Source organism: Nerophis lumbriciformis, linkage group LG22 (genome assembly GCF_033978685.3).
Source record: "Nerophis lumbriciformis linkage group LG22, RoL_Nlum_v2.1, whole genome shotgun sequence".
Lineage (NCBI taxonomy): Eukaryota > Metazoa > Chordata > Actinopteri > Syngnathiformes > Syngnathidae > Nerophis > Nerophis lumbriciformis.
In genome coordinates this window covers 14,244,959-14,261,195 of record NC_084569.2, presented here as the reverse complement: position 1 = coordinate 14,261,195, position 16,237 = coordinate 14,244,959, and the positions used below count along the sequence as shown (strand labels likewise).

The following is a 16,237-nucleotide window of genomic DNA, read 5'->3' as shown; positions in this document are numbered from 1 at the left end:
TGCAAAGACAAGATATTTCATGTTCGAACTGAGAAACTTTTTTCCAAATAATCATTAACTTGGAATTTAATGGCAGCAACACATTGTAAAAAAGTTGGCACAGGGGCATTTTTACCACTGTGTTAAATGGCCTTTCCTTGACGCTTTCCAGGTGGAATTCTTTCCCATTCTTGCTTGATGTACAGCTTAAGTTGTTCAACAGTCCGGTGTCTCCGTTATGGTATTTTAGGCTTCATAATGCGCCACACATTTTCAATGGGAGACAGGTCTGGACTACAGGCAGGCCAGTCTAGTACCCACGCTCTTTTACTACAAAGCCGGGCTGTTTTAACACATGCCGAATGTGGCTTGGCATTGTATTGCTGAAATACATAACGTTGCTTGGATGGCAGCATATGTTGTTCCAAAACCTGTATGTACCTTTCAGCATTAATGGTGCCTTCACAGATGTGTAAGTTACCCATGCCTTGGGCACTAATACACCCCCATACCATCACAGATGCTGGCTTTTCAACTTTGCGTCTATAACAATCCGGAGGGTTCTTTTCCTCTTTGGTCCGGAGGACACAACGTCCACAGTTTCCAAAAACAATTTGAAATGTGGACTCATCAGACCACAGAACACTTTTCCACGTTGCATTAATCCATCTTAGATGAGCTTGTGTGCAGCGAAGCCGGCGGCGTTTCTGGGTGTTGTTGATAAATGGCTTTCGCTTTGCATAGTAGAGTTTTAACTTGCACTTACAGATGTAGCGACGAACTGTAGTTACTGACAAGTGGGTTTCTGAAGTGTTCCTGAGCCCATGTGGTGATATCCTTTACACACTGATGTCGCTTTTTGATGCAGTACCGCCTGAGGGATCGAAGGTCACGGGCTTAGCTGCTTACGTGCAGTGATTTCTCCAGATTCTCTGAACCTTTCGATGATATTACGGACTGTAGATGGTGAAATCCCTAAATTCCTTGCAATAGCTCGTTGAGAAATGTTGTTCCTAAACTGTTGGACAATTTGCTTGCGCATTTGTTCACAAAGTGGTGACCCTCGCCCCATCCTTGTTTGTGAATGACCGAGCATTTTATGGAAGCTGTTTTTATACCCAATCATGGCACCCACCTGTTCCCAATCAGCCTGTTCACCTGTGGGATGTTCCAAATAAGTGTTTGATGAGCATTCCTCAACTTTCTCAGTCTTTTTTGCCACTTGTGCCAGCTTTTTTGAAACATGTTGCAGGCATCAAATTCCAAATGAGCTAATATTTGCAGAAAATAACAACGTTAAATATCTTGTCTTTGCAGTCTATTCAATTGAATATAAGTTGAAAAGGATTTGCAAATCATTGTATTTTGTTTTTATTTACCATTTACACAACGTGCCAACTAAACTGGTTTTGTATATAGGTTGTAGTATTTAATTCTAAAACATTTGAATAACTTCTTTTTGCCGTGTTCTCACAATCGGAATCGACTAACTCGAGCCAAATTTCCCAAAACATGTTATTGATGTTGACGTTTCAAGTCAAAAAGTGGTATATTGGTATCAGCTTTAGCAATACTACCCCGGTATTTACTTCCCAACATTCACAGTATCGCCTACCGCGAGTGGTCTGACAAAATGGAAGGAGACGAGCCATAACAACCAACCCCCCTAGCAACAAGCGGAAAAACAGGCAATATAGAAAAGGACATCGGAGAGGAGGGAATGCAGTTGCTCTTTGAACTTGTTTTTGAAAGACAAAACCCAACAAAAAAAAATAAGAAGTCATGGAAACAGCATGAACACAGCTTGACTTTATAATTGTTTTTTATGTGTGTACTCCCCGACATAGTGATGATACATCTGCTCAAATCAATGACTGCCCAGCTGTAGGTACCCATTTAGTATTAGCTCTGAATACTTGGAGCCCAGGCTGGCCAGGTGCTAGAAATAGTACTTACCGCCGTCAGTGTGTGAATGGGTGAATGTGATATAATGTGTAATGTAAAGCACTTTGGGTTTCATTCCAGTTATATGTAAATACAGACCATTTACTATTTACTTTGTGGTACCTGGTAGTACAGTAGTAATAATAATAATAGTAATAATAATGGATTTTGTGACGGAGCTCTTAACTAAAAACACTTGTATATCAAATCAACATCTGCCATTGAAATGAATGAAATCAATGTAATTAGTGCACCCCTAAACAACACAACATATAATACAAACTTTGGTAACACTTTAGTATGGGGAACATATTCACCATTAATTAGTTGCTTATTAAAATGCAAATTAGTAACATATTGGCTCTTAATTAGTCATTATTAAGTACTTATTCTGCATGGCCTTATTATACAACAACCCTAACCCTAAATTATGTCTTTTTTACTTACAATATGTTCTCCTAGTGTCCAAACAACTCTTAATTAAGTCTTTGTTACTTACAATATGTTCCCCATCCTAAAGTGTTACCCAAACCTTTAAGAAGATAAATGTTTTATACACAAAAAATAAATCAAATGTACTGCTAAAAACTACAGTAGTTTTATGAGTTATTGTAATAATAATGTATAGCATTTACCTTAGAGTGGACTTCTGCGGTATCTCATTCTAGCTGCTTCTCCGTCAAACACACCATCAGCAGCTTTTCCTTATTTTCATGGATAAATATCCGACGTTTAGATATTATTTAAACATTCTTGGCGGGTTTTACACTCATTTTGCTTCAGTATGGTGCGGATTAGGGATATAATCATATAAAAAATTTGGTAACACTTTAGTATGGGGAACATATTCACCATTAATTGGTTGCTTATTAACATGCAAATTAGTAACATATTGGCTCTTTATTAGTCATTATTAAGTACTTATTCTGCATGGCCTTATTATACAACAATCCTCACCCTAACCCTCTAACCGTAACCCTAACTTAAGTCTTTGTTACTTACAATATGTTCCCCTAGTGTCCAAATAACTCTTAATTAAATCTTTGTTACTTAGAATATGTTCCCCATACTAAAGTGTTGCCCAAACTTTTAAAAAGATACATGTTTTATACACAAAAAAGAAATAAAATGTACTACTAAAAACCACAGTAGTTGTATGAATTATTGTAATAATAATGTACAGCATTTACCTTAGAGTGGACTTCTCCTTCTAGCTGCTTCTCCGTCAAACACACCATCAGCAGCTTTTCCATATTTTCATGGGTAAATATCCGCCGTTTCGATATTATTTAAACATTCATGGCGGGTTTTACACTCATTTTGCTTCAGTATGGTGCGGATTAGGGATGTAATGATATAAAAAATTGGTAACACTTTAGTATGGGGAACATATTCACCAATAATTAGTTGCTTATTAACATGCAAATTAGCAACATATTGGCTCTTAATTAGTCATTATTAAGTACTTATTCTGCATGGCCTTATTATACAATTATTGTCCAAATAACTCTTAATTAAGTCTTTGTTACTCACAATATGTTCCCCATACTAAAGTGTTACCCAAACTTTTAGATGATAAATGTTTTATAAAAAAAAAAATGAAATAAAATGTACTGCTAAAAACTACAGTAGTTGTATGAATTATTGTAATAATAATGTACAGCATTTACCTTAGAGTGGACTTCTCCTTCGAGCTGCTTCTCCGTCAAACACACCGTCAGCAGCTTTTCCATATTTTCATGGATAAATATCTGCCGTTTAGATATTATTTAAACATTCTTGGCGGGTTTTACACTCATTTTGCTTCAGTATGGTGCGGATTAGGGATGTAATGATATAAAAAATTGGTAACACTTTAGTATGGGGAACATATTCACCATTAATTAGTTGCTTATTAACATGCAAATTAGTAACATATTGGCTCTTAATTAGTCATTATTAAGTTCTTATTCTGCATGGCCTTATTATACAACAACCCTGACCCTAAAATAAGTCTTTGTTACTTACAATATGTTCCCCTAGTGTCCAAATAACTCTTAATTAAGTCTTTGTTACTTAGAATATGTTCCCCATACTAAAGTGTTACCCAAACTTTTAGATGATAAATGTTTTATAAAAAAAAAAATGAAATAAAATGTACTGCTAAAAACTACAGTAGTTGTATGAATTATTGTAATAATAATGTACAGTATTTACCTTAGAGTGGACTTCTCCTTCGAGCTGCTTCTCCGTCAAACACACCGTCAGCAGCTTTTCCATATTTTCATGGATAAATATCTGCCGTTTAGATATTATTTAAACATTCTTGGCGGGTTTTACACTCATTTTGCTTCAGTATGGTGCGGATTAGGGATGTAATGATATAAAAAATTGGTAACACTTTAGTATGGGGAACATATTCACCATTAATTAGTTGCTTATTAACATGCAAATTAGTAACATATTGGCTCTTCATTAGTCATTATTAAGTACTTATTCTGCATGGCCTTATTATACAACAATCCTCACCCTAAACCTCTAACCGTAACCCTAACTTAAGTCTTTGTTACTTACAATATGTTCCCCTAGTGTCCAAATAACTCTTAATTAAGTCTTTGTTACTTAGAATATGTTCCCCATCCTAAAGTGTTACCCAAACTTTTAAGAAGATAAATGTTTTATACACCAAAAATAAATAAAATGTACTGCTAAAAACTACAGTAGTTTTATGAGTTATTGTAATAATAATGTATAGCATTTACCTTAGAGTGGACTTCTGCGGTATCTCCTTCTAGCTGCTTCTCCGTCAAACACACCATCAGCAGCTTTTCCATATTTTCATGGATAAATATCCGCCGTTTAGATATTATTTAAACATTCTTGGCGGGTTTTACACTCATTTTGCTTCAGTATGGTGCGGATTAGGGATATAATCATATAAAAAACATGGTAACACTTTAGTATGGGGAACATATTCAGCATTAATTAGTTGCTGGTTAACATGCAAATTAGTAACATATTGGCTCTTAATTAGTCATTATTAAGTTCTTATTCTGCATGGCCTTATTATACAACAACCCTGACCCTAAAATAAGTCTTTGTTACTTACAATATGTTCCCCTAGTGTCCAAATAACTCTTAATTAAGTCTTTGTTACTTAGAATATGTTCCCCATACTAAAGTGTTACCCAAACTTTTAGATGATAAATGTTTTATAAAAAAAAATGAAATAAAATGTACTGCTAAAAACTACAGTAGTTGTATGAATTATTGTAATAATAATGTACAGCATTTACCTTAGAGTGGACTTCTCCTTCGAGCTGCTTCTCCGTCAAACACACCATCATCAGCTTTTCCATATTTTCATGGATAAATATCCGCCGTTTCGATATTATTTAAACATTCATGGCAGGTTTTACACTCATTTTGCTTCAGTATGGTGCGGATTAGGGATATAATGATATAAAAAATTTGGTAACACTTTAGTATGGGGAACATCCATCCATCCATCCATCCATTTTCTACCGCTTATTCCCTTTGGGGTCGCGGGGGGCGCTGGAGCCTATCTCAGCTACAATCGGGCGGAAGGCGGGGTACACCCTGGACAAGTCGCCATCTCATCGCAGGGCCAACACAGATAGACAGACAACATTCACACTCACATCCACACACTAGGGCCAATTTAGTGTTGCCAATCAACTTATCCCCAGGTGCATGTCTTTGGAAGTGGGAGGAAGCCGGAGTACCCGGAGGGAACCCACGCAGTCACGGGGAGGACATGCAAACTCCACACAGAAAGATCCCGAGCCCGGGATTGAACCCAAGACTACTCAGGACCTTCGTATTGTGAGGCAGATGCACTAACCCCTCTGCCACTGTGAAGCCCATGGGGAACATATTCACCATTAATTAGTTGCTTATTAAAATGCAAATTAGTAACATATTGGCTCTTAATTAGTCATTATTAAGTACTTATTCTGCATGGTCTTATTATACAACAACCCTAACCCTCTAACCGTAACCCTAAATTAAGTCTTTGTTACTTACAATATGTTCCTCTAGTGTCCAAATAACTCTTAATTAAGTCTTTGTTACTTAGAATATGTTCCCCATACTAAAGTGTTACCCAAACTTTTAGATGATAAATGTTTTATATAAAAAAAAAAGAAATAAAATATACTACTAAAAACTACAGTAGTTTTATGAATTATTGTAATAATAATGTGCAGCATTTACCTTAGAGTGGACTTCTGCGGTATCTCCTTCTAGCTGCTTCTCCGTCAAACACACCATCAGCAGCTTTTCCATATTTTCATGGATAAATATCCGCCGTTTCGATATTATTTAAACATTCATGGCGGGTTTTACACTCATTTTGCTTCAGTATGGTGCGGATTAGGGATATGATGATATAAAAAATTTGGTAACACTTTAGTATGGGGAACATATTCACCAATAATTAGTTGCTTATTAACATGCAATTTAGTAACATATTGGCTCTTAATTAGTCATTATTAAGTACTTATTCTGCATGGCCTTATTATACAACAACCCTAACCCTAAAATAAGTCCTTGTTACTTACAATATGTGTCCAAATAACTCTTAATTAAGTCTTTGTTACTTAGAATATGTTCCCCATACTAAAGTGTTACCCAAACTTTTAGATGATAAATGTTTTATAAAAAATAAAAAATATATACTACTAAAAACTACAGTAGTTTTATGAATTATTGTAATAATAATGTACAGCATTTACCTGAGAGTGGACTTCTGCCTTATCTCCTTCTGGCTGCTTCTCCGTCAAACACACAGCAGCTTTTCCATATTTTCATGGATAAATTGGATATTATTATTATTTAAACATTCTTGGCGGGTTTTACACTCATTTTGCTTCAGTATGGTGCGGATTAGGGATATAATGATATAAAAAATTCGGTAACACTTTAGTATGGGGAACATATTCACCATTAATTAGTTGCTTATTAACATGCAAATTAGTAACATATTGGCTCCAAATTAGTCATTATTAAGTACTTATTAATGCCTTATTCTGTGTGGCCTTATTATACAACCAGTAAGCTGGTAACACTTTAGTATGGGAACATATTCACCATTACTAACCCTCTAACCCTAACCCTAACCAAATAACTCTAATTTAAGTCTTTGTTACTTAGAATATGTTCCCCATACTAAAGTGTTACCAAAATTTCATAGCTGAATGTGCTCAAAAATTACTTCTACACAGACTGAAATATTATTTTTAAATAACTAAAATAAATAAGACACTGTTAGAAAACTATTTAGCATGTTTTTTGTTTCTTATACTTAGCTGATTGTGCTTTAGTCTTAGTATTTAATATGTTTTAATGGCTAAGCTTTTGTTTTCAATATCGGTTTGTACTTAGGCACTTTAAGATTTATTTATATAAAAAGTGCGTAACAAATATAATCCATCATTATTTCTGGCGGGTGTATTTCCTGCTTCCTACTCTCATCAGCGGTCATTGAACGCATCTTAAAAACACCTTTTATGCTTTTATGCTCTTTAATTAAATGAATACATCCACTTCATATTCTCAGCACTGTCATTCACACTCACTTTCTTCCTTTCCATGGTTGAAAAGCTATAAGCTTATGCTGGAGAGTAAGACCAGATGTTTTAGTCGGATCTCACGGGGTTCACTGTGGCATTTGCTACGTTAAATAAAGGCGGGGATTCTTGTGACTCAGATTTTTGCTTGCAATTAGCAAGCTATTATTATTAACTCCGAACACTCTTAAGTTGAGGTGGCCACTGTAGCTGTGATCTTTGCATTTATCGTTAAGTAAAGGCAGAATTGAGGTATACAGTTGTTACTGTATATGGTTCCCAATAGAAGGGGAACTGCACTTTTTTGGGAATTTTGCCTATCGTTCACAATCATTATGAACGACATGACGACGGATGTATTTTTTTTAATGCATACTAAATATTAAGCGCCACTATTTGGCCCATAAAATCCAATAAATAATAATTCAAAAACCGCCAACAATACCCCATTTACACTTTGTGGTTTTTATATTAACCAAATATTAGTGATATTATTATTATAAGCGCTAATGTAGACAAACTATTTTTAACGATGCCTTGATCACGACTGTGTGTCCCTATGTTTACATTATCGACTGGTCTGCTGCTTCCTCGCTTCCCTGCTCCCTGTAAGTTTGTTTTAGATCATAAATCATGCATTTCACCTGGACAGAAGAAGTCTGAATAGGTATTCCGACAAGTTGGTACACTTTGACAGCCATTTAGGACCCGAAAATGACCAGAACGAAACAAAAAAACGCTCGTTCTCCCCTTCACCCTGTTTCTTTGTGAGGATTATGAGAAATGTTTCACCTAAATGACAATATATGAACATCCTGGCAGTCGGCATCCTAACGACAGCAGACATAGTACAGTAAGTGATGTTTAATTAAGTATGTTGGCTGTCATGAAGTCTGCAGTGAGTAATAATCAGTGATGAAGAAGAAAAAAAGTGAACACTGTGATGCGTTTTTTGAAAGTAACTATTAAATTAACCTAAAATATGACTTTTTATCTTTGTGGAAAATATTGGACACATTGTGTTGTCAAGCTTATGAGATGTGATGCAAGTGTATGCCACTGTGACACTATTGTCCATTTTTTAAATGTTTTTTTTAAATGGCTGTGATGATAATGTCAATGAGGGGTTCTAATCACTGATATGTAGGAATTCTTATTAATATTGATACTGTTGTTGATATTATTCATTTTTGTTTGTCTACTTATGTATTGTTTTGTGTCATGTTTGTGTGTCCTCTCAATTGCTCTGTTGATTGCTATTCTGAATGTTGCTGGGCCGGGTTTGGTTTTGGAATTGGAATTGTATTATTATGGTATTATTGTGTATTATTTTGTTGGATTGATTAACAAAAAAAGAAAGAAATGGGCCACGTATGCTTAAAATGAGCAAAATACGTAAATATTAGTGAAGTATAGATAGAGATCGCTTTTCTCTAGTACCATATCATACCATACCAACTTTATTTATAAAGCCCTTTAAAAACAAGCACAGTTGAAGAACAAAGGGCTGTACACCACAAAGAAAATAGAGGCAAAGGACAGACTAAAAAATAACATTTAAAACAGAAGTAAAATACACATTGAAAAGCAAATACAAATTACCCTAAGAACAATTTGTTAGATAAAAAGCAGTTAAAAAAGTTACAAAAAGTTAAAAACAGTTTAAGGTCTCATGCTGGGTTAAAAGCCAGTGAATAAAAATGGGTTTTAAGAAGGGTCTTAAAAGTAGCCAAAGAAGGGGCCTGTCTCACATGGAGAGGGAGATCGTTTCAGAGTTTGGGACCCGCAAGAGAGAAGGCTCTGTCCCCTCTGGGCTTGCGCTTTGATTTGGGTACCTCCAGGATCAGCTGATCAGCTGACCTAAGGGACCGGGTGGGGGCATAGAGGTGGAGCAGCTCAGAGAGGTAAGGTGGGGCAAGACCACGTAAGGCTAGTGACGCAAAGTGCTTTTACATAGTGAAACCCAAAATCTAAGTTACAGTTAAACCAGTGTGGGTGGCACTCGGAGCAGGTGGGTAAAGTGTCTTGCCCAAGGACACAACGACAGTGACTTTGATGGCAGAAGTGGGGATCGAACGTGGAACCATCAAGTTGCTGGCACGGCTACTCTACCAACTGAGCTATATCGCCCCACATTAAACGTGGGGCGGTAATATTAAACGTTATTATTAGAGATATCCGATAATGGCTTTTTTGCCGATATTCCGATATTGTCCAACTCTTAATTACCGATTCCGATATCAACCGATACCGATATATACGGTCGTGGAATTAACACATTATTATGCCTAATTTTGTTGTGATGCCCCGCTGGATGCATTAAACAATGTAACAAGGTTGTTCCAAAATAAATCAACTCAAGTTATGGAAAAAAAATGCCAACATGGCACTGCCATATTTATTATTGAAGTCACAAAGTGCATTTTTTTTTTAACATGCTTCAACCACCATCCGCCGCCTCAGGAAGGGGAAGCAGTGCAATGTCAACACTGTGTATGGTGAGGATGGTGTTCTGCTGACCTCGACTGCGGATGTTGTGGATCGGTGGAGGGAATACTTCGAAGACCTCCTCAATCCTACCAGCACGTCTTCCTATGAGGAAGCAGGGCCTGGGGAATCTGTGGTGGGCTCTCCTATTTCTGGGGCTGAGGTTGCCGAGGTAGTTAAAAAGCTCCTCGGTGGCAAGGCCCCGGGGGTGGATGAGATCCGCCCGGAGTTCCTTAAGGCTCTGGATGTTGTGGGGATGTCTTGGTTGACAAGACTCTGCAACATCGCGTGGACATCGGGGGCGGTACCTCTGGATTGGCAGACCGGGGTGGTGGTTCCTCTCTTTAAGAAGGGGAACCGGAGTGTGTGTTCCAACTATCGTGGGATCACACTCCTCAGCCTTCCCGGTAAGGTCTATTCAGGTGTACTGGAGAGGAGGCTACGCCGGATAGTCGAACCTCGGATTCAGGAGGAACAGTGTGGTTTTCGTCCTGGTCGTGGAACTGTGGACCAGCTCTATACTCTCGGCAGGGTCCTTGAGGGTGCATGGGAGTTTGCTCAACCAGTCTACATGTGCTTTGTGGACTTGGAGAAGGCATTCAACCGTGTACCCCGGGAAGTCCTGTGGGGAGTGCTCAGAGAGTATGGGGTAACGGACTGTCTTATTGTGGCGGTTCGCTCCCTGTATAATCAGTGTCAGAGCTTGGTCCGCATTGCCGGCAGTAAGTCGGACCCGTTTCCAGTGAGGGTTGGACTCCGCCAAGGCTGCCCTTTGTCACCGATTCTGTTCATAACTTTTATGGACAGAATTTCTAGGCGCAGTCAGGGCGTTGAGGGTATCTGGTTTGGTGGCTGCAGGATTAGGTCTATGCTTTTTGCAGATGATGTGGTCCTGATGGCTTCATCTGGCCAAGATCTTCAGCTCTCACTGGATCGGTTCGCAGCCGAGTGTGAAGCGACTGGGATGGGAATCAGCACCTCCAAATCCGAGTCCATGGTTCTCGCCCGGAAAAGGGTGGAGTGCCATCTCCGGGTTGGGGAGGAGACCCTGCCCCAAGCGGAGGAGTTCAAGTACCTCGGAGTCTTGTTCACGAGTGAGGGAAGAGTGGATCATGAGATCGACAGGCGGATCGGTGCGGCGTCTTCAGTAATGCGGACGCTGTATCGATCCGTTGTGGTGAAGAAGGAGCTGAGCCGGAAGGCAAAGCTCTCGATTTACCGGTCGATCTACGTTCCCATCCTCACCTATGGTCATGAGCTTTGGGTCATGACCGAAAGGACAAGATCACGGGTACAAGCGGCCGAAATGAGTTTCCTCCGCCGGGTGGCGGGGCTCTCCCTTAGAGATAGGGTGAGAAGCTCTGTCATCCGGGGGGAGCTCAAAGTAAAGCCGCTGCTCCTCCACATCGAGAGGAGCCAGATGAGGTGGTTCGGGCATCTGGTCAGGATGCCACCCTCGGGAGGTGTTTAGGGCACGTCCGACCGGTAGGAGGCCACGGGGAAGACCCAGAACACGTTGGGAAGGCTGTCTCCCGGCTGGCCTGGGAACGCCTCGGGATCCCCCGGGGGGAGCTGGACGAAGTGGCTGGGGAGAGGGAAGTCTGGGCTTCCCTGCTTAGGCTGCTACCCCCGCGACCCGACCTCGGATAAGCGGAAGAAGATGGATGGATGCTTCAAAACAGCAGCTTGGAATTTGGGACATGCTCTCGCTGAGAGAGCATGAGGAGGTTGAGGTGGGTGGGGTTGGAGGGGGCGGGGTTGAGTTGGGGGGAAGGGTAGCGGGGGGTGTATATTGTAGCGTCCCGGAAGAGTTAGTGCTGCAAGGGGTTCTGGGTATTTGTTCTGTTGTGTTTATGTTGTGTTATGGTGCAGGTGTTCTCCAGAAATGTGTTTGTCATTCTCGTTTGGTGTGGGTTCACAGTGTGGCGCATATTTGTAACAGTGTTAAAGTTGTTTATACGGCCTCCCTCAGTGTGACCTGTATGGCTGTTGACCAAGTATGCCTCACTTGTATATGTGAAAAGCCGTGGATATTTTGCGATTGGGCCGGCACGCAAGGCAGTGCCTTTAAGGTTTATTGGCGCTCTGTACTTCTCCCTATGTCCGTGTACCACTCCGTACAGCGGCGTTTTAAAAAGTCATACATTTTATTTTTTGAAACCGATACCGATAATTTCCGATATTACATTTTAAAGCATTTATCGGCCGTTATTATCGGACATCTCTAGTTATTATAAATGTGCCGGTTACTACATTACATATATACTTACATCATGTACCGTATTTTTCGGAGTATAAGTCGCACCGGAGTATAAGTCGCACCTGCCGAAAATGCATAATAAAGAAGGAAAAAAACATATATAAGTCGCACTGGAGCCCGGCCAAACTATGAAAAAAACTGCGACTTATAGTCCGAATAATACGGTATATAAAACCCTAATGGAGGTGTTTAGGTATTTTTTTAAGAGCTTTATAGGCCGAATTGCGCGGCTTCCATACAATCCATTATAAGCGAACTTATTTAATATTTACAATGCAAAAAAAAATCGTCATGTCTTTCATAATTATTGTGAACGATAGGCAAAATTCCAAAAAAAGTGCAGTTCCCCTTTAATGATGTGCAAAAAAAAAAAGGCAATTGGACTTGCATGGTTTCTTTAGTGATCCTTAAAAATGCTTCAAGTAAGTGTGATTGTCCTCATGTCGCTTGTTTGAATGTCTTGTTTCCCGCAGAACACAGTGTGAGCAGACGGCACAATGGAAATCTCTGTGGATGAACCAAAACAGGTGGCCAAAATTGCTCTCTTTTGTCAACAGCTATAACCATAATTGTTTTAATTGTTTTTTTTGTTTTTTTTCTTTCCTTCTGTCCAGATTGTGGGACAAAGTAACGGCCGCTCAAAGGAAACCTGCGCCCGGGAGGAGTCGCTTCATGGAGAGAATGAGCGCAACGGTATATCCTTCCTTTTTCTTGGGAAGCCTGTCAAACTTTACTGGGAAGCGTGGCGCACATTTTCCCGCCTGCGGTGTCACGTTGGGTCAATGAATACACTGCAAAAACTGAAACCTAAATAAGATTAAATATCTCAAATAAGGGTGATATTTGCTTATTTTCTGTCTGATAAGATCATTCTTCTCACTAAGCAGATTTTATGTTAGTGTTTTACTTGTTTTAAGTGTTTTGGTCCTAAATGATCTCAGTAAGATATTACAGCTTGTTGCTGAGATTTGATGACCTATATTGAGTAAAACATGCTTGAAACTAGAATATCAAGTGTTGCAAAGCTGTGTCATCAACACTCACAAGTATAAAACTGCTTTTTCAAAGTAATCATTTGTTATTTCAAGCATGAACAAACAAATCATGACTTTGACACAATTGTGTCTCATAATTAAAACAGATGACAGCCAAATGGACTTTACTGTTTTATTTTCTATGAAACAATAGAAAATACGTACTCATATAGTAGTACAGTTGGCACAGTACAGTAAACGGACTATTTAAACATTTAACATGTGACATTTCAAACTATTTTGAACAGAAATAGTTCATGCACATTCAGATAAATTCTTCAAAATTACAATAAAAACAAATTTGGCTGGGGGCCGGGCTGTGTGTGTAAATATATATATATATATATATATTTATATATGTGTGTATATATATGTATATTTATATATGTGTGTATATATATATATATACATACATACATACATACATACATACATGTATGTATGTATATATATATATATGTATGTATGTATATATGTATATGTAGATATATATATATGTAGATATATATATATGTAGATGTATATATATGTATATATATATATATATGTAGATATATATATATATATATATATATATATATATGTATGTATATATATATATGTATGTATATGTATATATATATATATGTATGTATATATATATATATATATATATATATATATATATATACATACACATATATATATACATACATATATATATGTATATATATACATATATATATATATCTACATATATATATATATATACACATGTGTATGTGTATGTATATATATATATATATATATATATATATATACACTCCTCGCGCACTAATTGACTGAAAGAGCACCAACTTGGCGCGATGATGTCATGTTATCGATGGAAAAATGCATTTTTAGATAATATGATTTGCCTGTGCGGCTAGGAGACCCCGAGAGTAACAAGCGGTTGCCTTGTTGCCTTTCCATTAAGAACAATAAATTAGTTTTAGTATAAGTGTGCTGGTTTCAAGAAATGTAATGCCGAGCGCATATCATTATGTCAAGATAATGGCACTAGCACTTAATTTAAGAATATTTTTCAACATATTGAGAAAAAAGGTCTCATATTTTTTTTCTACTAAGAAAAGTACACTTGTTATTAGTGAGAATATACTTATTTTAAGGTATTTTTGGGTTAATTGAGGTTAGCTAATTTTACTTGTTTTGGAAAGTCTTGACAAGCCAAATTTTCTTGTTCTATTGGCAGATAATTTTCTTAGTTCAAGTAAAATACCCCTCATTTTTGTAATTTTTTTTTCTTGTTTTTAAACACTGACTTTTTGCAGTGTAGTCACGGGCATTTTTCAACAATTTCATTTATTTACATTTAATGAGATTAAATGCAAGAAAAAAATAATTGCTGAAATGTGAGGGTTGGACTCAGTTATCTGGGATACTGTAATGGTTTGTCCCTTGCAGTTCCCTAAGGGCTGGCCACATGGAAGCCCGGACCAGATCAGGGGTCTGGTTGGCAGACTGAATTACCAGACTGATGAACTGGTCCAGCAGTGCCAGACAAAGGACCTTTTGGACCAAAGTACAGAAACGGGTAAAATTCTGGAACATTTGCTATGAATACAAACATCACAGCCTAACAGGATATTTTCATTGAAATGGCTCTAATTTCTTCGGCCATACTGTTAAAATTACAACGCTTGTATCATGCAGGGGTGAAAGAAGACAAGCATTCCTGTCTCCTACTTGAGAGATTGCAAAGAACAGCAGCGGACCTCCAGAGGACTGCAGAGCAGGCGAAACAAGGTAGAAAGTGCTTCCTTTCCTCACAATAATTACATGTCGAATTGAAGCATCAGATAATGTTTACGCGAAGGAAGGGATCATGTGTCGACTCCATCTGGGTTTGAGCTATACGACACTTTATCTCATAATGGGACTGATTGCTGAGAGCTTTTCTGTTCACGCTTGGCTCATTGCCATTTGATTGCTTTGTTGCAGCACTATTTAACTTAAGATTCCAGCTGGCCCGGCCTGCTTAATTGTGCAGTCACATGAGCGACTATTAAGCCAGCGAATAATGCATGAAGATGCAGTTTAAAACTCAAGATACCGTGTGCAAAATCATGAAAAAACATGGATGGAGCTCAGAGTAAACAAAAGATGCACACTGCAAAAATCAAAACCAAAAATATAGATTGTTAAATTTAGCTAACATTCAAAGAATCCTAAATAACACTGCACCAGCGCCACTTAAGCACTTTGTCCAGTTTACATCTGCTGTGACAACTAGGAACACACGAGCCTCCACCAGGGGGCAGTGTAGCGTACCCAGATGTAAAACATCTTTTGCATAATATGCCTTTTCATATAAAGCGATAAAGGAATGGAACGACCTCACAACAATCTTGAAAAGTCTAACAGATTACTCTTCATTCTCAATTGAAGTTAAAAAGTGGCTTTGGAGCAATCAAAGCTGCTCACACGGTCACTAAGGTGGGCACTACACTGCAAAAACTGAAATCTAAGTAAGATGAAATATCTCAAATAAGGGTGATATTTGCTTATTTTCTGTCTGATAAAATAATTCTTCTCACTAAGCAGATTTTATGTTAAGAGTCTTTTACTTATTTTAAGGGTTTTGGTCCTGAATGATCTCAGTAAGATATTACAGCTTGTTGCTGAGATTTTATGACCTATATTGAGTAAAACATGCTTGAAACTAGAATATCAACTGTTGCAAAGCTGTGTCATCAACACTCACAAGTATAAAACTACTTTTTTAAAGTAATAATTTCTTACTTCAAGCATGAAAAAAAATTGCGCTTCCGCCTTTGTAGTCGTAGTCGATAAGCTTCTTCTTTTTCTCTTATCTTGTTGTTATGTGACATTCATACTCCGCTGTTGCCATTTGTAATATAAAGTAGTGTAAAGTTACTTACCGTATTTTCCGCACCATAAGCCGCCCTGGGTTAAAAGCCGCG

The 16,237-nt window shown here is 38.0% G+C and overlaps 1 protein-coding gene across 1 annotated transcript in view; it reads left to right on the top strand.

Moving 5' to 3' along the window:
- Positions 1-16,237, top strand: part of tedc2 (tubulin epsilon and delta complex 2) — a 32,767-nt gene that overhangs the window by 11,340 nt on the left and 5,190 nt on the right. Inside the window, exons 4-7 of the mRNA XM_061973494.1 lie at positions 12,714-12,767; positions 12,855-12,933; positions 14,718-14,847; positions 14,967-15,059. Of these exons, the coding sequence (XP_061829478.1) occupies positions 12,714-12,767; positions 12,855-12,933; positions 14,718-14,847; positions 14,967-15,059 (356 nt within the window). The remainder of the gene's footprint in view (positions 1-12,713; positions 12,768-12,854; positions 12,934-14,717; positions 14,848-14,966; positions 15,060-16,237) is intronic.